Below are 25,644 nucleotides of genomic sequence, written 5' to 3'. Positions count from 1 at the left end.
CTCACTTGGATGTGCAAAATTAGTGAACATTTTCAGATCATGGCAATGTCCCTGTGCTCGGACTCCTGTTCTCTGATCTGTGGCATGAGGACAGCACAAACATCTGCTGAAGCATTTATGATGGATTATAGGGTGTTAGAGTAACAGGAATAGCACGTAAACATTTCAAATGAAAATATTCATTATCAAAATTAGAGCTAGATCACGCTGAGTACGATCTATGACCACATAGTGAGTAAGAAAAATACAAATGCATGTTGAATAAACAGTGCCAGCTGGTCTTAACAATTTGTAGAAAAATAGTATCCTGTCAAACATATATATACAGGATTAATCTAAACCAAGGATCAACAGGCAATTTTTATTTTAGAGTTCCCTTAGACATTTCTTCCCGTTGAAAGCTTTTCAGTTCTGTTAATGTGTTTTGATTGAGTAAATATGTACGGGGTTTTTCAGATAGTGTAGTATGAATTACAGCCAGAATTAACTGCAGGCTTTCCCATGCTTTCAATTCAAAGTCTATATATAACCTGACTTGATTTTTCAGCACCCTCTAGAGTAAGCAGAACGATCTAGCAGCCTTTCCTTTCATCTTAGATAGCTGAAGTAATGCCCTCCTCTTTTGGCCATTTTGATGGATTTTCTGATACTCTGAACCTTTAAAAATATTATGGAAGTATTAACACATGATAATTATTTAATAAGTGTTCATATTATAAAAACAATCCTTAAGATACTTTCACGTAAAAACCTTGCTTCAGAAAAAAAGCCAATCGAACCAATTGTTACCTGGCAACGAGGTAGCAACAACTACTGAAGTGTAACTTTACAAGCCTGATGCTTTACATACTGTAACTGCAAAGGGAGTCTCTGGAAGAAGACCTGTAAGGTTTAGCCTGTTCTGTGTTCGTCAATCTCACTAGAAAATCAAGTAATTGTTTACATGAGGGTGGATCAGCTTCTTCTGCCTCCCTCACAGATCCTCCACAGTGCTCTCTCCTGTCTGTCTTTCTTCTCTTTACAATTTTCTGTCTTTTTACACTGGGGTTTTATATCTTGGATTCTTGAGTTGCTCCTCATTCCTCTATCAATACTGTCACTTCTTTCTGCAATTTTACTTTTATTATTTTGCATCATTCTCACAATTGAATGAGGTTTTCAGTAGCCTGAGCTAAACGCATGCAGCTCAAGCCTAGCCCTGGGGTCACAGACAGCTGAGTCATAGGAGATTATAAGAAATGATGAGAGCCCACCGGTGTTTCCCCGTGCCCCAGCCTGCTCTGATCTCACACTTGAGGCCAGCACAGCCCTCGGCCCCAGCTGAGCTCCCCCAGGCAGGGAATGCCAGTGCTGTGAAAGGCAACACCGTCTGGCAGAGCTGCCGGTGCCCCGCCAGCTGTAATTCCAGTGCCTCCCAGAGCACGCCTGGGCTGCTTTGTTGGTGCTGCTAAAACACCAGAATTCAGCTGCAGCAAGGACCCAACAAACAGCAGTACACTAGGAACTCCTAGTGGGAAGTTGAGGGTTATGGAAGTTAGATTTCTGTTTCTATGACAGTAAATTTTGTCTTTTAAAGGGTGGCAATGAACTGCCAAGAAAAGGGCGCCATTTCCCTCTCAGTTTACACTGTTGATTCATTATTCATCATGCAGAATTAGAGAGCTTAACTGAAGGTCTCTGAGAGAAGTCTCAAGCAGTACACCATAGAAGTTCAGTAGCTAAGATGCTGTTGATTCTTTAAAAGTGAGATATAACTCAGTCTAAAACAAAGCAGCTTGACAGATTTTTTTTCCCAAAGCATTTGTTTGCAAGAACAATATAAGAAGAATTGAACATGGGCTCGATGTCTGGAAGCTACACTTGATACAGAGTTTTCTATTTTTATCATTACAAATGTCATAATATGTTTGCTGCTGCAACCAAAAACTTCGTTAAACAGGTTGGTGATGGAGGAAGATTAGTTCCCGTGCCCAGCCTCAGTGAAGCTGACAGATACCAACCTCTGAGCCTTGTCATTAAAAAAAGAAAATGTTTGCTTTCAAAAAAATCTAAATTTGCTTCAACACCTTTCACATTAAAAGACATTCTTCAAGGGGAGAAAGAAATTTCTGCAGGTAAGATTTTTATCTATTTTCAAAGTGGAAAAATGCATGTTTCCTAGTAGACATAGTGAACATAGTCTATACTGTGCAGGTAGTATGATGTTTCCTTAGTAAATGGGTAATAACATTTTTCTAGCTTAGTCATGTAATAAATATTTAAGAAAAAAAAATATAAATCAAAATGGTTAGAGAAAAGGAAAAAAAAAAGACTTTCTAGGAAAAGAGCAAAAAAAGGAAAGTAACTTGTATTAAAAAGCCTTGATATTTTCTGAACTAGTATTAAACAAATTCAGTTAAGACCTTTTTTTTTTCCACAAACCTCCAATTCCTGACAGATGTACTGATGTATGTTGATTAATTTTTACATAAAATGTGTTTAGAAATGTACCCTTTGTCTGTATTCTCATTTTTAAGTGTGTAAGAATCAGTTCCACAGCTCTTCCATGCTGGCAGTCCCTGGTGCTGAACTGAGCTCTGAACAGGCAGAAGCATTTGAAAACAGCTATTACATCTGACTGGTGTAATTGGATTTTCATAAGACTTTTTCCATGTTTGCAATCTGTGTGGTGTACTTAAAGAGCTTAACTGGTTTTTAAATTCCTTTTTCTATGCCATAGTGTAAATTTTGAGGAGATTCTAATAGAATTATGAATTGCAAAATTGAACTACATGGCCTGTGTCTTCCTATACATTCCTTTGAAAATTGTGTAATTCATGTCTACAGGTTTTCTCAAAACAGTTTCTTTGCTTTATTTTTTTTAAATGTTAATTTTGGTAAAATTATTGATAATTTTACTTGCGCAACAAATGTATCAGTTAAAAATTCTACTAAGACAAACTAATATAAGCAGAGGAAATACCACTTGATCCCACAAGAGGGGGGATTTCAGGACACAGGCATGATAAGAAAAATTTTAATCCTATGTCTTACATTCAGGAGAAGTCAGCTGGCTTGTCCTGAATGAAAAAAAAAATCAAAAATCTCATTAAAAAGTCTGATAAAAAGGTTGCAAAATCTCATTAAAAATTCTCACAAAACCTTACTAGTCTTTTCTGTAAAGGTTAAATGTCTTGTGCAGAAAGTATTAAGAAAGTCCTTTAACATAAGCAAGGAGGTTTGTAATTGAATTTCCTTTTTTATGTGACAAAGACAAGCATTTTCAATCCTTTTAGAATTATGAAAAAATATATCAACATTCTTTTTGGTTAAAAATAAACACAAACAAGATTCATAGTAGATGACTTCACAGTGGCATCTTATCCTAATATCTTCAAAGGATTAAAAACAAAAAAAGGAGTAAAACACAGATTCTTAGATGTATTGGAAATCTAATCCCTGTGTTCATTTTAATTTGGTAACCAATGTATTCTAGTATTTTTTCTGTTATTGTAATGGAAATGTATTTGATATTATAATGACATTTTTGTAGAGGTGCTTTAGTACCACCTTTAGTTGTACAAAAATTGAATGCAAAATGAGTCAGAATTAATCTGTTATTTTCCTTCAAAATAAACTGGCATAGTCCCTGGGCAGAGTTAATGTTACTGGCAGACCCATGTCTCATTCATGTACTGCAAAAATGAAGAAAATTTAGGGTCTTTGTATAGCATCTAGACAGAATTCAGAATTCCTTTTCAGTGGCTTTCATTTTATTCCTAGTTTTAATATTCTGTGTGGCCTCCACTGAGTAATTTTGGGTTTCAGAGCCTTTGTCATTAAAGCCAAAACACCTCATGCCTGGTTTATTTGTATCAGCATCATAGTTACAGGTGGAAGTACTCAAGGAGAATAATGATGAACACAGAAATTTGAAAATAGCTCTATTCAAACCCAGAACTCTCATGTACACTTTCCATCAATCATCAGAAGTAACATCAATAAACAAGTGCTCAGTGTAGCTCTGAATTTTGTATCAAAATGATTAAGCACAGTAGGAATGGTACCATTTATTCTGGCTATGTGAAAATACTGTGTTAAGACTTTTCATCATCACACAAAGGTTATCTTCTTTTACTCAGGTGTCTCGTCTTACCAGTTGCTCAACTATGAAGACAAATCAGATGTTTCACTTAATGGCAGAAGAGGAAATCAGATAATGAATGATGTTGGTTTTGATGTTGCTGGATCAGATTCCATTGCCTTTAAAGCTTCATTTGGCATAGTGACCAAACATGAAGTTGAAGTACCAACATTACTGAGAGAACTTACTACAAGGTTGTATTCTGTGTTTTGATTTCTGTTTCCATAATTCTATTTCATACAGTTAGGCTGCAAGTCTGAAGTTCTTAGGTTTTGATTATTTTTAGTCAATCAGTAGCAGTCGCCATCTGATATTTTCAAGGGTATCAGGTTGGATCGCTGGGATTAGACACATGACTTGTATAATACAGGCTGTAAAGTTTTTCTGAATTCTTTGATTTACAGTGCATGTCTCAGGAAAAAGAAAAAAAAGGAAAGAGTCCATCAAAACTCCTATAGTGTTATACCATAGTATTGAAAATTTGAAACCTACTTTGAATAACATTACCTAACTTCAGGTTCCAGAAATAGGATTTATTTGCCTTTGATGAACTAGAGAGCCATATGTGTTATTGCCATTGTAGGTAATTTGAGGTTTTATGAAGCTATTACACTGTCTTTTCTGCAAAATGCAACGTAGGTTTATCTACTTAAATTTTCATAACCTTCTGTAACTTTTCTTTAAATCAAGTCTCTTCTACCAACATTCTTGTTGAGTTGTGGAGACTGAAAATGAACTTCTTGTTTCCTGTGGTGCTAGCACAGATGTCAAATGTGTAGAAATATGATGTGACTAATTCTAGGAGTAATTATTTTTTTTATATTTCAAAGATTGTCCCTTGGTAACAATGGCATCCCAGTGAATCCCAGCAGTGCGTCGCAGTAAATCATTTACTATACATGATGCAACATTTGGCATTTGCAAATATATATTGTTACCTTGTTGGTATTTACCAAGAAGTGCATGGCATTTTTTATCTGTGACCTCTCCTTCCCTATTTTCCTAGTTTATTTGCAACCTCCAAATGTTATCATTAATAAATGGGGGTGAGGGAAGAGGACCTAGTCTCCTGAAAAAAAGATTCAGAGATTCAGTGTCATAGAACTAACTGCCACTGTTTGTAGAAATTCTTCTACAGTCACTTGTTTCATGATTGTTCAGTACTGTTTATAAGTGATATAGTTTTTTTTCAGTTAATGGCACTAAGACCAGAGTCAGATGGACAGGCTTTGAATTTTCCAGGGTGTCCCAGATATCCTCTCTAATATCTGTAGAATACTGGCTTTCCTTGAATTTCTTATTTCTGTTCCCAAACAGTGAAAACCAATATTAAGTTTCCAGAGATCTCCTTGGTCAGCTGTTTTGCTGCTATGAAACAGACATTATGGTGATTTATTTACTGATTTAAAGTTACTTAGCTGCTTTGTAAACTGCTAATTATGTCTGAATTTCCTTCCTGCCTCCCTCTTGATTTTAGAAAAATAAACTTTGATCATTGTCTAGTCCATCAATCAAGAAAAAGTAGGATGGAAATTTTGTGTGTGGTCATGGAAAGTATTCGAACTACAAGGCAGTGCTCATTAACTGTCCATACTGGAATGCGTGGAGAGACAATGAGGGTAAATATGTTTGACAAAGTTCTGTAACTCAAATTATCAAGCATAAAAAGGTCATTATGATAAATTTTATGGTTTGATTTAATTGTGTTTTTATAATGTAACTCATAAAAAATCTAAAGTAAATCAATATTATTGTACTAATGTAAAGTGGTTTAAAAGTTGGTCTTTTGTTAGCAGTACTTATATGACAGAGGGATGGGAAATGCATGAAAAGATGGCTAGACAATGAGCCATTGCCTGGGGTAAAGCCTCACCAAAAAGTGGAATTTACTACTTCTTAGTTTGACTTTCTAATAAATGTATAACCTTTCTTTCATTATTATTTCATTATTACAGTCACCTTCTGTAGCACATTGGAATTTCAGGTTATTATTTGAAGGGTTGGCATCTTATTCCCTGTCTTATGCTCTTCCTCCTCCTTCCCCCTTGATGCATTTCAATAATTAAACTTACAAGTCTTCTAACTTTGCTCTTTCTAGTACTAATAAATCATTCACATAATTTTCACTAAGTGATGCAAATTACTCTCTCTGTATCAAAATTTATTAAAATGCAAAGTAGTTAATAGAAAATTCTTCAGTTGTGAAATTTGATCTTCAATTTCAAAGTTTCCCCCTGGCATTATAATTCTCAATATATGAAGTTAAGATTAGTATTTTGTTTATTTATTCGTTTCCATTTGTAATGTTTTTTTCTTTTGATCCTTCTCTAAATTATAGTTTCAATTAATTGAAGATCAGAATTCTAAAGGGCGGGACAAAGCCATTGTTTTTCCTGCACATACAACTATTGCTTTTAGTGTATTTGAACTCTACATTCATTTGGATGGTAATTTCGGTAAGTGATGTGAATTACTGTCATTACTGCTATTGTTTATAATGATCTAAGTTTTAAAATCTGTTTTATTGCTCTTGATATACAGAAGCCCTGATCCCATACAATGGGATATTTTAATTAGTATTCTGACATTCTGACAGAAATGGTGCTTGCAAAGAAAACAAGGCAGGTGCTAGAAAATAGTTTGCTGTGGGAACATTTCTTAAAAGTTAGACTTGGTATTTTTTAAATTCTGTGGTTGCATGGAACAAAAAGCCCCACTTAGTTATATTTCTAGCTGGTGAGGAACAGGTTTCTGAGATTATCTGATAAGTTTTGTATAAAATAGGCAAGTACAAAGATACAAGTGAAGAAAAAAAGTGTACAGAACTTCTAATAACTTTTTTCCTGTTGGGGCTTTAATTTCAGTCTGATACATCATTTGCACATATAAATATCTAAAGCTATTTAGGTGGAATTAATTGCAGCAATTGCAAACAAATAAAAAATTTGCATAGCATAGATTTTACCTTAAAGTATTTCTTTCAAGTTATGGATAGAATTCAGTGCTGGAAGTGGTAAGTACAGAACTCACAGCCTTGCTTACAATGTTTCATTCCTACTTTCAAGTAAAACTACAGAAATGTTTGTCTTTCAGAACCAGGGCTTCCATTGTTATGCTACTGACTGTCCTGACCCCTTAACATGACCAAAATTTGTGTATGAACAAAACAGGCTCTGAGGATTTTAATTGAAAGCCACCAACAGTTAAAAATTCCCATCAAATGTGGGTTGCTTGATTCTGTGAGCTACTACTGTGCGCAGACTTGCATTAGAAAGTTATACTAGCCATTAAAAACATTAGCAAAGCTAAATTTAATCACTGTTAAGTTTATTGATTAGAAAGCATATTAAATTGTTGTGCAATTATGGCTTTTATATTTAGTCCTTTTAAAAACTTTTCGTTTTTGCAGAACTTTGTGTGACTCCAATTGCAAAAGGAGGATTTGAAAGAGAGAAATCTGGATCATCTTCACTGATCAAATTCAGGAGATTAAAGAATAATCTGTTTCATCGAAGTATGACTTTTGATATTTATACACAAATGTCTTATTTAAAAGTGTACCTTTGTTTTTTTAATTTCTGTCCAAGATGAATGTTTAAAGAAAAAAATTTTGACACAAAATGAACCTCTCAATTTCTATTGAAATGAATTGAAATTCTATTTCTGTGTATTGAAATGATTATAGAGTTATTAAAATTTACATTTGGGAACCTATCTCTCAGAAATAACAAATCTGTTCATTAAACTCTAAAGATCTTAAAATGTATGGCTCTTGGTAAACTGGTAGTGAGTAATTACACAGCTAGCATAACATTGAGCCTATTTCATGTGTTTGCCATTTACAGCTCATATTATACAAGTTATAATTATAGTAATAGTTGAAGGCAAAAGCTGTAATTTTAAATATCAAACAATATTAACTACAATAATTGAATGTACTCCTTAGACACTATGTTCCTGTGACAGGATACCATCACAGTCCTCTTTTTTCATTCTAATGTCAACACAGCATCCAACAAAAATGCAGATCCCTGTATGCAGCTTTAGACTAAGATCTTAAACTTGTAACACTCCTTAGTCCAAGTACTTTGGAAATCTGCAGATCTGAGTGTGAAGATAAATGCTGAGCAGCAAACATGTCCCAGAAATGCTGTGATTAGGTGTTCCTCCTCCACTGTAGTCCATTCTTGATCAAAGGACTTTGACCAAGCCTTCAGTGCTGCTGCAGTCCACACAAGGGGAATACATCTTCAGTGGGTATGATACATCTCAGGAGCTGTAGCTGCCTAAATGTTCTTTACTCAATCTAGTAAGTCCCTGAAGAGAGAAGGAAAGGTTCCTACCTGGCACATCTGGATCCTCAGAAATCTGCTAGGAGGTTAACAAGGAGTCCTCTGAGTTTTCTAAACATATTAAGTAGTAGTGGGATTTTTTTTGTAAATAATAGGAAATAAAAGTGAATTTACAATGTTTAGAACATAAAATTAGAAATGCAAAAATAGAAACAAGGAAGTACACTGTGGTTTGACTTTGCACCAATTTCTCAGAAGCCTGCTGCATGCCTACCCTTTAGGTATATTTCTAAAAATATAATTACATAGGTCATATACAAAAATTCTGGCTTTTTTCAGTGTCTTAAGTGAAGTTGAAGAAAAATTTTCATCACACAGGGTTTTTGATGGGAAGCAATCTATATGGCATGCTTAGAACAGTTTTGTGCATCAGTTGTTATTTCTATAATTAAACTTATATTTTTGAAACAACAAATAATATAATATTATAACAAAATACTGCTTCTTTTCCTTGTGTGTTCTTTTTCAGATAAAGGAGTAGTGGAAATCGTTGCTAACTCTGATCCTTACTTGGAAGACCTTTTTACAGATTATTATGAAAAAGCTGCAAGCATGACAGATCTCTCTACAAGCTATCTCAGAGACGGTTCTCATATCCGAATTAATTTACTTAATAACAACATCCCCAAAGGCCCCTGTGTCCTCTGTGGAATGGGAAGTTCAAAAAGGGAGACAGTCTATGGATGCCTGGAGTGTTCTTTTAATGGACTGAAGTATGTACGACTGCATGCTGTGCCCTGTTTTGACCTCTGGCATAAGAGAATGAAGTAACTGATCTGGGTAAGTGCCTGTTATCACAGACATGGGCATAACTGTGCCACAAACTTTTCAGAGTTAGCAAATATGTGACATGCAAAACGGTGAAAGTGCAAAACATTTTCTTACGCTGTTTTCTTCAAATTCTGTGCTTTGCAGTCAATGACTTCTACTTTAAAATGCACATGAATTTCCTGACATTGCTGTTTTTCCTAGAACCTTCTCATTATCATGATAATGAAAAACATACTTTTAAATAGTATTTTCATAATGTCAGAATATATGCTAGAACTTAAAGTTGTTTACACAAACTTGTTGTTAAACCCCAAAATGTTGCCTTTCTCTACACTAACATATGATGGTTAAATGAGAATATTTGTTAATAATTCAGTGTTCTCATGAATGTTTAATTGAAGTATCAGATTAAAAAACATGCTAAAACTTAGCTCAGTCTAATGTTTCAGTTACAAAAGGGAACAACTGGAACTATGGATGGGAGCTTCATATTAGGGTGCCGTTGCCGAATATCAAGTTTGTTTAATTATGAAAAAGAACCAGCCAGTTTACCTGCTGCAGTTGGATTCTGTCTCACAGCTGCTCTTGACTATCTTTTATATGCTCATAAAAAAAACTGCTTAGCAGAAAATGTTTTGGAAGCTTATGAAAATAATGGAACTGCTCACTCCAACAAGATTTCAGGGGTGAATGTCTTTAACAGGTGCATCCAAGGAAAATTGAATTGTTTGAGGAGTGGAACACCACAGGGTTATGTCCAGGGCTGGGATTGGGCTGTGGAGCAGGGTGCTGTTAAGCCTCTCATCACACTGTTTTACACTGGCAGAGCGAAAAACCTTTTTATACCTTTTAAAATTATTTCAAGGATAACCCAGGTATGGAAGCTTTTTTCACTTATGCTGCCACTTTCACTGTGTACATCTGATTATTACATGTTGAAATGAATACAGCCATTGCTTTTCATGTGAGAAGAGTGAAGCATGTTACACAAGTGGTATGATGTGTTCTGCACAAGCAGAACAGTTAACAGATACAAGTACTGCCTACTAACTATTCCTACTTCTTTGCATTTTTCCAGTGAGGAAAACCAGAATGATGCCCAAATAATTAATTGCTTATGTTTATATACAGCATCTTCCATCATCTTCAAGCTCATTCAATTAAATTATGATAGTGTAGATTTTTAACTTGGTGCTGCTGAATAAACTGGCTAACATCATGATTTTACTAAGTCAAAGTTTAAACACTCACTTAAAATACAGCTTTTTCTTCAACAGCAAATTCTTCTAGTTAATATTACATCAAAGAGGTTATTTTGTTTTAAAAACATTTTTGTTTTTATCTTAACATTCCATAAACAGAGTTGGTGCATTTTAAGGCCTTTTATAGTTAATTGCTGCAAATGGCCTTTCCTCAAGAAGCTAGGCCTGGAGCCTGCAGGGGTCTAAGAGTTATATTCCTGGGATTCCCTTTTATTTCACAGGGGATTGAGATTTTCCTTTTTTATTTTAGAGGGGATTTAGAAGTGTTCAGCAGTTATATTCCAGCTATGTCAAAGATTATGGTAACTTTTGTGTGCTCAATACTGAGCCCAGTAAATGCTCAGTGTGAGCAATACTGTAGATTGGAACATGTTGTAAGAACCACAAATATTAGATCATGGTGTACCTCAATTTTATTTCTTTCTTTTGAAACATCCGACACATTTTATTAGCTGAATGTTAAAAATAAGATTTTTACAGTCACCTTAAGAGATACAAAAAGATCCCACTATAAAAAAAATACAAAAATTATGTGACAAAGTATTATTATTTAGAATTCAGTGTGCAGAAGACAGCCAAAGATTTTTTTAAGTACTTAGAGTTCATCATGCTGGTAGACATTGTACTCCTTTGCTGATATGAAGCCATCTCTATCATGGTCATTCTTCTTAAATATATCAGCTAAGATTTCATCATGGGCGGAAGGATGACGTTTTTTGCCATCTCTTGCAAATTCTTCTTTCAAATACTGGCTTATCTAGAACAAAAGAAAAAAGTCAAATCATTGTGACTTTTATGTCAGTACTTAATCTAGCTATCTTCAAGGCCACTGGGAATATACAAGTAATGTACTGTGATTTCAGTGCAGACACATCTATGGCTTGTCTACAGAAGTGTGAGACTTACTAATGTATTAAAACAAATTTCAGGGAACTACAGCACAGTGTAGTTTGTGTAAACACACAGAAACCTTAGGTGATCAGCTGCAGCAGAGAGAGCTCAGGTAAAGATAAAACTGATGCAGCCACACCTATAGTTTTATAAATTATTTGTTTCAAATTATTTGTATCATATTACCTCAAGTTCAGAGAGCTTCTTGTCACCGTCTTTGTCTATTTGATTAAATGCCTCAACACTACGAGGTCCTTTATTTACTGCATAAAGTTCAATCTCAAAGATCAGTGTTGCATTGGGTGGAATCTTGCCCTGTGCTATGAATAAAAGAAAAAAAGTGTTTAAGGAATCAGACACTGTGGGCAGAGATCACATATATGATAAATTCACAGGTATAGTAAAAGGTAGTTTACGTATACTGTAAAATAATGTTTAAACTGTACATCTCAAAAAGCAGCAACAGAATGTAAGTCATCTGACTTGCTAAAAATCCCCACAGAAACTTCAAATTACTGGAATACTATGTCTGGCCTCTGAATTAAGAAAACAACTGTTAGAATTCTTTGTTCCTGGATCAAAGCATTTTCTGCCACCTGATGTAAAACCAGCACTGCCTACAAATACAGGTCCATGTATCGTGCATCTGGAAAAAAAAGGGAACTGAAAAGAGACAGCAACAAACCAATGCAGTCTAAAATAGTGCCAAAAGAGCATAAAAAATCATGCAGTGTAAAATTAAAATGTAAACATGCAAGCTGCCAAAGCCAGTGAGCATGACACTAATCTCAGAATTTTGAGCTTGTGTCCATCCTTCATAAACTGAAAAGCTAAAGAATCTTCACTGTTTGTAAACAGATGATAAACAAAACTATTACACTACTCATCTAAAGTAGCCATAGCAAAAATAACAGAGTTCAAAAGGTTTTAACTTTCCATGCTTTAGAAAAGTAGTTTTAAATACATCTGAATATAAATCAAGATTTAAATATACCTTATAAAAGAAAGATATAATACTAGAATTCAGTGCCAGCAGTTTACAAATATACATACCAGCAAAGGAAAGACATGTAAAGATTTAGAAAGCCACATGCATCTTTTTTAATCAAGATTAGGCAGGTATCTTCCCCAGCATGCAGGAATACGCTGAGACAGAGGACAGGTGTGCTGTAGGAAAATACTACTTCTTCCTTCAAGTGCTACCTGGAACAAACAGTTAACACTAGTATTAAAGAACAGTTTTTATTTGTATCAGTGTTTTTCCTTTTTGTATGAAATTGTATTAAAGACAAAACTGATGCATTGAATTCTGACACATCAGTACCAAAATATTATTATGATAGAGCAGAGCTACCTTTTCACAAAAACTCCTACAGCCAGGTCAGAGCTGAATTTATCTACATTTGAGTGCTCAAACACTGCATAATGGAACTACACATGTACTGGAACTTTTTTAAAGTAATCTGCACACTGAATTATCTTCTATTCAAATCAGATTTCATGCACTGTGCTGTTGCAATTACTGTGTAATGTGATAATGAGAGCCATTAACTATTCAGAATATAAGCAGTATTTTAAGCAAATTATTTCTATTTAGATTAATTGCACTGCATTATATTCCATTTTACTCAGAAGATGTAGATTTTCATTAGAAGGCTAAACAGGTAGCAGTCAAATAATAAAATGAAATATGACTGGAATTTAATATTTTAACACAATAATGCTGATATTGCTCATAGAGATCTTCCTTTTGCTTCATACTATGCATTACTTGGGAAAACACATAGGGTGGCACGGACTGAATTCTACTGGGAACTGCAAGGCCTGGGTGTGGGTCTGTGTCAGGACTACCTAAACTGCACAGCAATGAGCAGGGGCTGCACAGCTGCACTGCCTCCAAACGGCAGCACCAGTTCTCACAGACATTTACAACACTACGTATTGTAGGTTTCACAGGGTAAAAAACACAGGAAAGACAAAGTTTAGAGTTAGAACTTTTACCATATCCTTGCTGTCCGTATGCTAATGATGGAGGAATTGTCACTTTCCGTTTTTCTCCAGGACACATGTTCATCATAGCAATATCTAAGCCTTTTATGACTTGTCCAACACCCAGAACAAACCATTTTGGATGACCTTCATTTTGCGTCCGACTATTAAAAAAAAATTGTGTATGAGTAATATTAACATAATATTTTTATCATAAATATAACTTTTAGTTGCAGCTAGTAAGAAAATAGATTATTAGGACACAAGAATGTTAAGAGTGCAAGAATACAAAGTATAAATACATTTTCTGCTACATTTGTAATTTAAGGTGAGATTTTGATATATGTAAGGGTAAGCCTTTTTTTAAAAAAAACCAAAAGCTCGTTTTTGAACTTCCTATAAAAACATCCAATCTTCCTGACCATGCATGCTGCAGGCCAGAAACAAGGTGCCACTGCAGGAAGTCTCCAAGTGGGGAGCACTGAAAAGTGAAAATGTTCTCAGCAGCTCACAACACTGCAGGACGGGATGGGATGGGAGTGCAGGTGTGTGCTGGGGGAACCTGGCAATGCTGGCTGCAGCACTGTGTGCTCACCTACCCCTCTGGCCAGCTCAGGCAGCCAGTGCTTGAGGCAGCTTCTGGTCACACGAGGCCTCCCCAGTGCGGGCACTACACCGAACAGCAGCTGAGCAAAACATCCAGAGAACAACGCTCTACGTACCAGTCAGCCACTTCAACAGGCAAAGAAATGCAACTTAAATGGTACTGTTAAATGTAGAATTATCCTATATACTGAGTGTTTTTCTTAAATTATAGAAATGGGGGAATGGATCAAGATTTTGTAATAAGCTAAGCTATTGTCTAAGGACAGATGAATGGGGCAAAGTGAAAAAGCAAAGGAGGAAATGATAACTTTGCAGTAAAATGGGCGGCACAACAAATCAAGCAGGGAAACAGAAACAGGCACGAGGCAAAAAGGCTGCAAACCATCAGTATAATAATGTGGTTGCACTGCACAGTGCCAACTATGTGGAAGTGGATGCTATATAAAAGTTGCTGCCTAAAATTGTCAGTGTGCATTCCTACCACGAACTCCTCCTCCCAGCCCGAGTTTTTCTGCACAGGTTACAGCACAGAACACGGCAAGTATCAACATAATGTTGTTTTATCTCCACTCTGACAAAGGGGGCTCCGTATGAGGTGTGGGCTACAGGCTCTCGAAGTTTCTCCCTAGGGACCCTAGGACTCCTAGGCACTCCCTAGTTTGACTCTAGGGAAACTCTGCATCCTTCAACACTCGGCTGAGCAAAAGCGAAGTACTACTGCTGGTGTGGTCAGTACGGGCCCCGAGCTGTGCCCACTCCGGGAGGGCCACAAGCCCCGCTTGTTCGGGGGAGCGGAGCGGCTGTGCCAAGCGTCCGCCCGTGCTCCGGCCCGGTGCCACGGGGCTCACCTGCAGTAAAACTTGGATCCGTCGCTGGCCAGGAATCCGTCATAGTGCGCGTTCAGCAGGTCGCCCTTCTTGCTCTTCGGGCTGCAGGTCTCGGGGAGGTGCAGCACCTCTATCTTAACCTCCTCCGCTGCCGCCGTGCCGCCCTCGGCCCGCGCCGGGGCCGCCAGGAGCGCCAGCGGCAGCAGGAGCAGGGTCAGCCCTCGGCCCATGTCGCTGCGAGGCGGCCGCCGGCGTGGCACTGTCCCCGCCGCGCCGAGGGGCGGGGGCCGAGCCAGCGCCGCCGCTCCGCCTCAGCCGCGCCGGACGTGGGGACGAGCCCGGCCCCGGCAGCGGCCGCGGGGCGGGCGGTTCTTCGGGCCGCCCTCTCCGCTCAGGAAGTGGAAGGGACGTCGGAAGCGGCCGCGGGGCGGCGGGCTCGGGAGCGCGGCCGGGCGCGCATGGGGGACGCAGAGCGCCCCGCGGGGCGAGCGGCGCCGCCGGAGCCGCCGCGGCCGCCGCGCCTGAGCTGAGCGGCTCCGCCTCCGCGCGGGGGAGGCAGCGGTGGGGCCGGGAGGGGAGCGCCATCCCCGCGGCGGCCGCGGCCGCCCGTTCCCCGCGGCGGAGCAGGAGGATGCGGCCCGGCGCCGGGCTCTGAGCGATGGAGGGGGTCCTGTACAAGTGGACCAACTATCTAGCGGGTAGGCGCGGGGGCCGGGCCCGGGGGCGGCGGTTGGGGCTCGGCTCGGCTGCGGCCGTGATGCGCCGCTGCTGTTGCTGCTGCTGAGCCTCGGGGGCTGCCGGCGTGCTGCGGCCGGCCGGAGCTGTCGGTAACGCGTTGGCTGAGGCATTGGTGCTCGGAGATAAGCCCCGGAGAGCAGCCGAGCGTCGCCACGGAGGCGGCCCTGGGGCGGCGGTGGCCTGGAGCCGGCTCCGGGGCCGGGCCGAGGGGGCCAGCGCTCCTCGCTCTCGCCCGGTGCGGGCGGCGGCCGGGCCGGCCCGGGCCGGGTGAACCCACTGCCCCGGCAGCCGCACGGAGCTGTGCCGGCCCTGGCCTGCTGAGCCGCTCTCGCCGCCTGGATTGCGCCTTGCCGAGTTAGTCAGAGACTCTCAGCGGGACAGGGAGCTCCTGTATCCCAGCCTGGAAAGCGCATGATGAACATCAGTTTCGTTAAATGTGTTTTTGGAGACGCTGCAGACAAAAAGTTCTGCACCGAATATCAGCATTTGCCTTGTTCTCTTTGACTGATCCTCTGCTGTAATAGAGACACCATCTCCCTCTGGGGCAGGCAGTGGGCAGGCACTGGTGTCAAGGTGAAACGTTTCTCCCCTGTCACTGTGATAGGACTCTCCCAAACAGATCAGCATTGAATCATGCTTTATCGTGCCTCTTATTACACTGCTGTGGCAGTATCTTCTTTGCCCTCTGGTTCTTCAGCACTTCATGTGGTGAATTCTGTTTCAGCATATGCAGGTTGTGAGTGTTAAGTGGTGTGAAAGTTGGTTCTGAGGGGTTATAAAATGTGGGCCACGTTGTGAGGATTGTATGGATGTGCTGTCATATGAAGTGTACAGAGTGAAATCTTGCATCTTTCAGAGCAGTTATGTGTCCACAGATACATAATTGCCTTTCTTGTAAAAGGAAGCAGTTGTACTGTAATTAAATAGATATTTGATGTCTTTGTCTCTTCTTCACAGTAACTATAGAGAAAACACATAGAGGAAAGGTTGTGGTTATGAGAGAAAGAATGAGCACAAAGTTGTTTCCAAAACAATGAAAGTTGTCACTTTCACTTACATTACTGAAAACGTTGCTGCCGCAAAAGATAAATGGATAATGAACTCTTGTGGTGTTTGCTCCTCTTTAAGTCTGTTATTTAATAAGCAAATACTCAACAGTAGCTGTGAATGCTATACATACCATGGACTGTTAGCCTGCAACAAACTTCTGCTGGAAGCCAGTAGTCCTCTAAACCAGGGAACTTCAGAACCCTTCCATGGGCTTCCATATAACAGTAGTCTGGTTATTGAGTGGCTTTGGTCTTCAGACTGCACAGATGATTTCTTCCTGGTGTGTTACAAGAATAATTTAATGTTTGCCTCTTTTGTTAATGTTTTATCAGCCAAATAGATTCATTTTATTTACAATTTAGGAATTAGACTAAACTTTCACATTTTTGGTCTCCCTAGGTTGGCAGCCTCGGTGGTTTGTTTTAGACAATGGGATATTGTCATACTATGATTCCCAGGATGATGTTTGCAAAGGCAGCAAAGGAAGTATAAAGATGGCTGTGTGTGAAATAAAAGGTAAGAATTAATAGATTTCTGCTTGAGAATATTTTAGCTGCCATGGAAATAGAAAAGATCACCAACCATACGTTTTTGCATCACATGTTTTTCCTCCTCTATTTTTGTTTACCTATAGTCCAGTGTGTCAGCTTCATAGTTCATCGATAATAATGAATTATCACAGATATTAATAATTAATATTATCAATATTAATACTATTCATTAGCACAAATAATAATTATTAATGTATTATAATAGAGTTCTGTGTTGAGATTTAGAACACACCATTTGTTACTTTTTGTTTTTAATAGTTATGTGCACATGGTTCATGCTTAAAGTTATGTTAGCTAGCTGCTTAGTTCTACTGCTCTTTCCTCTTATGAGCAGGGATAGAGACTGAATCATGAAAGCCAGTTTTCCAGAAGAGCAGCAGCAATGATCCAAAAGTGGCAATTCTTTTAAACCAGAAGTGTTTAGTCTTTTGGTTTCCTGAGTACTTTGTACTTTTGTCACTGTTGGCAGCTGCACACATGCACAGGTGATGGGTGTATTTCAGACAGTAAGTGAATGGTTTGTTCTGAAGTAAGAGTTTAGTCTTTAGAGTATTCCTAACTGTAGGTCAGCCTCCTTTGCTAATAGCAAGGTGTTTTCTAGCTTCCCATTGCTGTTGACTATGAATTTTTTCCAGGTCCTCACAGGTGACTCAGCTTGTGATGTGGGTACTTTCATATTAAAAAGTGGAACTTATTTTACATGGCCCACCAAGTGGCCCAATTAGTTTTTCATGTGGTAGCTCCTTTTTGTTAGTGTTTCTTTAGTGTAGATGAAATCAGTAAAATGTAAAGAGGGGAGGATCACTTGTAAATTTTTTTTTTCTTTTTGCCATTCTACTTGATTTTGCTTGTTATTTTGTTCTTTTTGTGAAGAAAAGGGGGAGAAAGGCTGAGCAGCTTTGGGCTTTTCCTTACTTAACAGTGGTGCTTTGTGATTTACTGTATTACTGTGGGATTATCATAAGCATTTTAAAACACTTTGAGCACTATTTAATAAATGATTGTTACTCAGTTGAGGTTATTATTTCAGTTTTTTTTCTCTTCTATCACAAGTTCATGCAACAGACAACACAAGAATGGAGCTAATCATCCCAGGGGAGCAGCATTTCTATATGAAAGCAGTTAATGCAGCTGAAAGGCAAAGATGGCTGGTGGCACTGGGGAGTGCCAAAGCCTGTTTAGCAGATACCAGAACAAAAAAAGAAAAAGGTATGTATGTTACCTAGAGTAACTAGTTACTAGGTAACACTTCTTCCAATAATCATAGTATAAATGTTGTGGTGCAAAGTCTTTTAATATAAACTGTAATTATTTGTAGTCGTCACTATGGTAAATTCCCCCTCAGTGTTAGAGTTAGAAGTCACCTGCATTGATCTCTTGTATCTGAAGAAGCTGAAATGCTACAAGGTGTTGTTGTCACTAGAATAAACATATTGTTTGTAGTTGTTGTGAAGACATTTCATTTCTGATGTTATATTAACTCTTTATAGTAACTATTACTTTTTCCATAATTTCTCTTGAAAGGCTTAATGTACCTGTTTCCAGCCGTTCTGGTGGGTGACATAAGTTTTATCCATTATTTTTTTCAACATTACATAGCAGCCAAGAAAGATTTCAACTTTATTTTTTCTGATAATGTGTCTTTTTCATAATAGCAATTAAATTAGCACCAGTTATCCAAAAGTATTGTTTGCTTCAAGTGTAATTCTTGATTCATTGTAGAATCCAGTTTTCCTCAAAATCAAGTGAAGGTTTAAGTGGATTTTTAAATTGATCTTTAAGTGAAAAGTGCTTAAATATTACAATGTGTATGTACATTGTATGCAATAAATTGATATTTCCATTTTTTTCCATAGAAATAAGTGAGACCAATGAATCTCTTAAAACCAAAATGTCAGAACTTCGTCTCTACTGTGATCTTTTGATGCAGCAAGTTCATACCATACAAGAATTTGTTCACCATGATGAGACTCGCTCTCCCCCCAGCATTGAGGTGCACAATTCTAGAATTACTTGTCATTCCATTATATAATACACCTCACGACAAGTTACTGTTGTTGTCTTAAACCTTATTAATCTCCCCAGTGCTCATGTCAATTTTTGAATGCTTGTGTGTAGATGTACTAATAGTGATTTTCTGTGTGTAAAGTACCTGGATGGTTTAACTGTAATTGTGCCAGGTGTTAGGAACCAATTGTGTTCCTCAGCCATTTGGTTGAAAGGCCAGTAGAACTATCATATGAGAAATACAATATTTTGTCTTGTTTTGCATCTCTGTTCAAGTAGTTGAAACAATCTTAGTTTGTCCATTCTTACTTTCTTCTGTGGGATGGTATTCCATTCTCTTATCAGTGAAAGCTAGTGTTCCAGGCATTGGAAACATGCAGTGTAGATATCTGTTTCTGAATGTGTGCAAGTACAATGTTAGAATGTATTCCTGCTTTTGAATGAAAGGACTGGAAACTGTGAATGACTTCATTCTTTGCACTCTTGAGCAGCATGTGAATAATGCTGTTGGTCCTTTAGTGCAAAGGTAGGGGTTGACAGTGACAACAGAGCAAGTTTTCAGTTTAGGTAGGTGAAATGGACCTGCAGCTCCTTGCTCTAGAGTGAGAAAACTGTTCACACCTTCTGCTGCAATTCATTTGTTTCACTGAATGATCTTCTGATACCAGTTAGTCACTCTGAGACAAGCTTTGCAGTAAGGCATTGTTGGCTGGTACCTTAAAGAAATTCAGATGTCAGAAAGAAATTGCAATGCTGTCACATGTGTTTTCTTAAATTTGCCTTATGGTAAGGCATACATTTGATTAAAAAAATGGGAAATATAAATTCTTAGTGGTAATGAGGGAGACTAGTGTGTCTGGGAAAGGTGGTGGAGGAAAGTTGTATTTGAATATTTTTTTTTTTCCTTGCTTATGCTTGTGCTTTCATTTACTTTCAGAACATGAATGAAGCCTCTTCCTTGCTTAGTGCCACATGTAATACATTTATCACAACACTTGAAGAATGTGTGAAGATTGCTAATGCCAAGTTTAAGCCAGAAATGTTCCAGCTGCCTCACCCTGATCCCTTGGTTTCTCCTGTGTCACCATCACCTATTCAAATGGTTTTGACATTTTGAAATATTATCTTTTCTAAGTGTCATCCTGGTGGTTAGACTGGGGGGAGGAGTGGCAGAATGCTGTGCTATTGTTACATGCTATGATATTCACAGTTGAAATCTTGATTGAGTTATAAGTCAGTACTGGTCCCAAATATAAATCAGTTTTCTGTTCTTAGTCCTTTGCTTTGCAGTTTGCTAGCCTTTACATCATCAGAGTAGTTTATCATACATGTCAAGGCCCTGTAATGAGGTATCTCATAAATGAATGAGGTTTAACTTTTCCTCAGTTCAACTGTTTGGTTTTTTTAGAGTACTAACTATACACTGATCATAAAAATTGCATAACTTCACCTCTTGCTTAACTGGTTTGTGACTTAAAGCACTTTAGCAAGATAGCATATATTTCAGTGTATGTAATTTAAGATGTTTGTATTAATATATCATTCCCTTATTTAACAAAAAGATATATCGTGATAAATATGTTACTTGCATAACTATTCACTATTAATTAATTCCCTTAGAAGGACAATGTATGGAGAATCAAATGCTTTCTCAGTTCTGTGTATGTATTCCAAGATGAGCTGTATTGTGCAATATTGTTGTGGGAACCTCTTTCTTTCCATATGGATCTCTCATCTCTATCTTCAATCACTTTACTTACAAAGCTGATCATTATGATTTAAAATAGTAACTTTCTTTGATATACATAGAGATTTGACAGTAATAGCAGAGAAACCACAAGGAATCAAGAGGCGTAATTTGGCTTTATTGTGTAATGAGGAATTTGAACTTCCATTTGGTAAAGGAAAAATGTCTTGATACTTCTGTATATCATAGCAATTAACAATGACTCCTTGAGGAGCTTCAGTGAAAGAGAGAAGGAATTCTACAGACAGGAGGTAGCATCTTTTTGTAGTAAACTATTTCCTGTGTGAATGTGTAAAACTTTTAATATTGATGGCAATCCATCTATTTTCATATGGTTTAATCAGATTTTTAACTGAGAGTGGTTGCTTTTTAAAAAAAAAATATTGCAGTCTCTCTTTGTAAAGACTGTAAATAAAGCAAGGTGTAATGTAGATATCCATATCATTCTTCTGAGTAGCTTGTGACATTTTTGGTGTTGTTTGTTCTTTGGAATTTTTTTTTTCCCCTAGATGAAACGTTCCATTAGCCACCCTGGTCCTTGCTATTCAGAAAGGTAATTTTCTGTTTCCTTAAGTTTTTTTCTTGTGTCTCAAAAGACCTCCCTGAACTTGCTAGCATTAAAATCAAAATATGAGACGAATTGTTTGCGTGGAGAAAAAATTAAAACTGATAAATTGATCTAATTTTAAAAACAAAAGGTGCACATTATCAGCTACTGGTGGCAGCTGCTATTTTTAATACAGTACCAAAATTTCATCATGCTAGAAGCTTTATGTGAATGGCTTGTTTTGGCAAGTTCATGAAATTAGAGGCTTGAAACACTAACATTATTTTTCAGTCAGTATTTCAGTTTCTGAAATTATTTCCTTCATTTTTATTTCCACTTTCAGGCTTTGTAGTTGTGAAACTAAGATCGTTGACTGTCCTTTTTTTAGTCTGCTATGGTAGACTAGCAAAAAAGCATTAATACTGACAATTTAATCTGAGCACCAAAGTTATTTCCAATTTAAAGTACATAAAATTGATTGGGTGGGAAATAACCAAAATTTTTTCAAATTTAAGGTATATAAAATTTGTGTGGGTTGTTACAGATTTTGCTTGCTAATAGATCTCACTTTCTTTGTAGGATTAGTCACTCTGTAAAAGAACCAGGTTCATCTCTTCACCGATTTTCTCAGCGGCGCAGGAGAACATACTCGGATACAGAATCTTACAGTGATACACCTTCTGAAGAGTCTCAGAGTAAGTTTGAAAGGGAGGGAGTTTTTGTATCTTTCAGTACAATTTACTTCCTTGTTTAGAGCAGCACTGACATTGGCATGAGGAAAAATGTTTTATTTGTAAGATTCCTATATTATAAATCAGAGCACTTGTATAGTTTGTTACCTGGTTGACTTGGGCTGGCTTCCGTTGATATTACAAATGATCTTGCAGATGGAGTAGTTATATTGAGAACAGTGGGATTACTGGCAAGATAAAATTAAGACTTATCTAGAAAAGGGATGTTTGTTCACATGAATGATTATATGGTAAGTGATGTGGAATATTGCTGTTTTACACCTGTTATTGTCACAGAAGAAATTACCTTTTTTTGACTTCTGTGAATTGCAGGGATAGTTCACTCAGTGCATTGTGGAAAGGTTGTTCATTTCAGTGGCTTCTTGCCTTTTGTAGAGAACAGCACAGCTCTGAAGGCACACATCCTTGCCAATAATAAAGGTCATTATCAGAATTTAGTCTCTGATTTGATGGGCTGAATTAGTGGTCAGTTCTTCGGTGGTTTTTCCTTCTGAATGTTGCTGGCATTTTGACTCCATTATAACTCCTCTCTAGCAGACTTTAACTTGACTTCTGATTGACTCCATTATAACTCCTCTCTAGCAGACTTTAACTTGACTTCTGATTGATTATATTTAGGAAATACTTTACAAATACAATAATTGACAGATTGGATGATACTTTTGAAATTGGATTGAAAATTAAATACTTAATTGATCTCTTTATAGGATCTGCCCATTGTTCTAGAGGTGCTGTCAATGGAGATCTGGTATCATCAACCATTCCTGAAGAAAGTAAATTGGTGTCAAAGGAGAGATCTGAACCGGAAGAGACTCTTACATCCTTTTCCTCCTGAAGCAACTGAAAGTATTAAATTTTCTATAAATAATGCTATGCAAAAGCTGCTGTAATTATACTGTTGTTATAGGAAGTAGTTATTTCCCTTTTTAGAAGGATTTCTCTGCACTTTATAGAATAACGTAAATACTATCTTTGAAGTGTATTTTATCTTTATATAGTTTATTTGCAAGAGTATTTTCCTAATATTTCACAGTTTGAATGTGCATTTTTTGGAACAAATGATGGCTTTAACAGATAAGCATCCACATTTGTAAATGCAGCTCTTTTTAAAAAAAGTGTGGAGGTCTGACTGATATGTTAGTAAACAAGCATTATAAAATTCAGCAAAAAGTTTTCATTTTTTTGGAGAAAATGCAACTTGTGCCATGGGCCTCTTGGTCATTTGTGCAGGTCATCCACCTGGAGCTGTGATTAGCCCCACAATGGCTTTTTTTTTTTGCCAGTGTAAGGGCTGTGGGAATGGGCACTAATGGCTCTGCTCCAGCAGCTTGGCAGTAATTGACATTGCTGCCTTTAAAAACACAAGGATATACATAATCCAGTCCTTATTTTTAGGCAATGAAAGTAGAAATATTTAGTGTATTTTTCTAAACAAATGTATAAAAATAACTTAATATGAAGTATTTGTACCAAACATGGGATATTTAATAGTTTTTATTTATTTATTCTTTTTTGCATCAAAAATTTCTACCTACTTTCACTACTAAAGGTCTAAAGATCTACTGAAAGCTTCAAAATGTGCATAAATTGTTTCTGGGGTGTGTAGCATCACAAATAATTAATACAGTGCTGTTAAGATTTACTCTGCTTACTTAAGATGTGTTTTTAGCAAAGTGTGATAAAAACAAGAGCTGAAATGTTAGACCATTCTAAGCTGCTGTAGTAATGAATATTTGTATCTATATATGTTTTATTTATGACATATTTATACAAAAGGGAGGGTCTGTTTTTGCAACTCCTTTATATCATTTGAGGATGGTATACACCAGAAGATGGATTCTGCTCTCAGTTACATCAGTGTAAATTTGCATTAACTGTAAGTGAGGTCAGAGTCTGACTCTCTTAATAATTAATGAGTAGTATAGTACAATAGTGCCTACTAGCACCTTGGTCAAGAAGGTTGTTAATATTAGCATTGTAAGCTTTTGTAAGGATTTTTGGGGTGTTTGTTTAGGGATGAACTTGGTCTATGAAGTCTTAGCTGTAGAGCACTTGAAGCAAGCCATTTACTGTTCTTGATTTACACAATTGCTATATAAATGTACAGGGTTTTTTGTATTCAAGCACATACCAAAATCTGTTTTTATAATCAGATCTTTAATTTGGTTTGACTAGTCTTCCTTTTGTGTATATAAATGATTTGAAGCAGGCTGGGAAGAGCAGATGGGAATATGAGCTTTCCTTATGAATTTTTGGAATATTGATTTATCTCAATCAAAATAGGTCCAAATATTGAGGAAAAACATATGAGCTGTTGGCCTTATATAAAATGCTAGTTTATAAAGCATTTTGTCAGGTTCAAGTGGAATGGAATGGTTTGTAAAAGGGGCTTGTGTATACCAGCTCAGAGCTGTCATTTGTGCTCAGTTCTGTCACTTTTCATGCAAACTGGCATATGCATATCAGCCACAGACATGCTTGTACATTTTTTTTCTGAATGTTTGCTTTAATGTATTCTGTATGACACGACAAATGTAAAAATAAGTATTAAAGAAGATGTTCAGAGAAGTAAACTACATACTGCAATGAGAGTGTTGTCTTGAATAATACTGTCAGAAGTGCTTTTTGAAACTTCACGGAGGTTTCTGCCAGTTTCTGCAGTGTTAATTATATGTCACAATGACAGATACCTTTTTCTGCTTCCACCTACTATGAAGAAAAGAGGCTGCACTCCATGTTGTGCAAAAACAAAGTGAGACTGATCAGTGAATGTAGTAGTAACTAATAATTTTAAATACTGCCACAGGACAAAAGTTGTTGTGATCACATCCAAGCACAAAATTTGCATGTAATTGCTTCAGTGCTGTTTTGAGGTTTTCTAGGTCCACCAAGCCATCATTTCAGCTTTATGTTTATATGTGTGATATGTTTCTATTTAATCAGCCTGTATATAGATACCTGTGCCAAACATCCTAAAATGTATTTCAGTGAAATTAGTGGAGATAATATGCTGTCATACTTTGGTAACTGGAATTAAGAAGTGATTTCTGAAAATTATCTGGCTGAATCACAATGATCCATGCAAAGTAAGACTAAAAAATACCTGGCTGCTCTTAGATATTTAATTTCTAAATTTATGGGAGAGCTTATCAGGAATGCCTGATTGTGTCATTCTTGCTAGTGCAGAATGAGAGCTGAGCCTCAACAGCATAGGTAGTTGGTACTTCTAGTTTTGATCTCACGTGCTTCTGAGATCAGTCTGAAACTAGCTCAAATTTCTTCACTTAAAGAATATAAGCATGGGACATATATTTAGATAAAAAGCAGTAACTTCAGTTATATCTCTAAAGTTCCTAACATCAGATAATTAGAATTAGAATGCTTAGAAATTACCAGCTTCAATTATAAGGAATTAATGGTAAGGCATTCAG

General features: G+C 37.4%; 4 protein-coding genes across 5 annotated transcripts in view; 3 read left to right on the top strand and 1 right to left on the bottom strand.

Moving 5' to 3' along the window:
- The window catches only part of OSBPL6 (oxysterol binding protein like 6), a 106,647-nt gene extending 102,511 nt beyond the window's left edge, over positions 1–4,136 (top strand). Inside the window, exon 26 of one of the 2 annotated variants that reach the window (XR_010441125.1) lies at positions 4,122–4,136. The gene's annotated coding sequence lies outside the window, so the exon portion shown is untranslated. Of the gene's footprint in view, positions 1–1,939; positions 2,027–4,121 lie in introns of those variants that run through there. The other variant, XR_010441124.1, reaches the window with a different exon arrangement.
- On the top strand, positions 1,904–9,651 carry PJVK (pejvakin). The gene is made up of 6 exons (XM_064719013.1): positions 1,904–2,114; positions 4,122–4,317; positions 5,601–5,742; positions 6,462–6,579; positions 7,533–7,637; positions 8,945–9,651. Exons 1-6 carry the CDS (start codon positions 1,904–1,906, stop codon positions 9,244–9,246), a joined length of 1,074 nt encoding a protein of 357 aa, XP_064575083.1. The 3' UTR covers positions 9,247–9,651.
- A 1,252-nt stretch (positions 9,652–10,903) lies between these two features.
- Positions 10,904–15,137, bottom strand: FKBP7 (FKBP prolyl isomerase 7). The gene is made up of 4 exons (XM_064718200.1): positions 14,843–15,137; positions 13,401–13,552; positions 11,586–11,719; positions 10,904–11,265 (listed from the first exon to the last, which is right to left on the bottom strand). The coding sequence occupies exons 1-4, from the start codon at positions 15,049–15,051 to the stop codon at positions 11,104–11,106; spliced, it is 657 nt and encodes a 218-aa protein (XP_064574270.1). The 5' UTR covers positions 15,052–15,137; the 3' UTR covers positions 10,904–11,103.
- Positions 15,138–15,259: 122 nt separating this feature from the next.
- PLEKHA3 (pleckstrin homology domain containing A3) lies at positions 15,260–24,794 on the top strand. The gene is made up of 8 exons (XM_064718586.1): positions 15,260–15,519; positions 17,009–17,125; positions 18,214–18,369; positions 19,017–19,153; positions 20,105–20,269; positions 21,424–21,467; positions 22,041–22,156; positions 22,921–24,794. Exons 1-8 carry the CDS (start codon positions 15,480–15,482, stop codon positions 23,046–23,048), a joined length of 903 nt encoding a protein of 300 aa, XP_064574656.1. The 5' UTR covers positions 15,260–15,479; the 3' UTR covers positions 23,049–24,794.
- The last annotated feature ends 850 nt before the right edge of the window (positions 24,795–25,644 follow it).

This window comes from Zonotrichia leucophrys, chromosome 7, assembly GCF_028769735.1.
Source record: "Zonotrichia leucophrys gambelii isolate GWCS_2022_RI chromosome 7, RI_Zleu_2.0, whole genome shotgun sequence".
Classification (NCBI taxonomy): domain Eukaryota; kingdom Metazoa; phylum Chordata; class Aves; order Passeriformes; family Passerellidae; genus Zonotrichia; species Zonotrichia leucophrys.
Note: the sequence above shows the minus strand (reverse complement) of the source record. Positions and strands in the feature narration are given on the sequence as shown.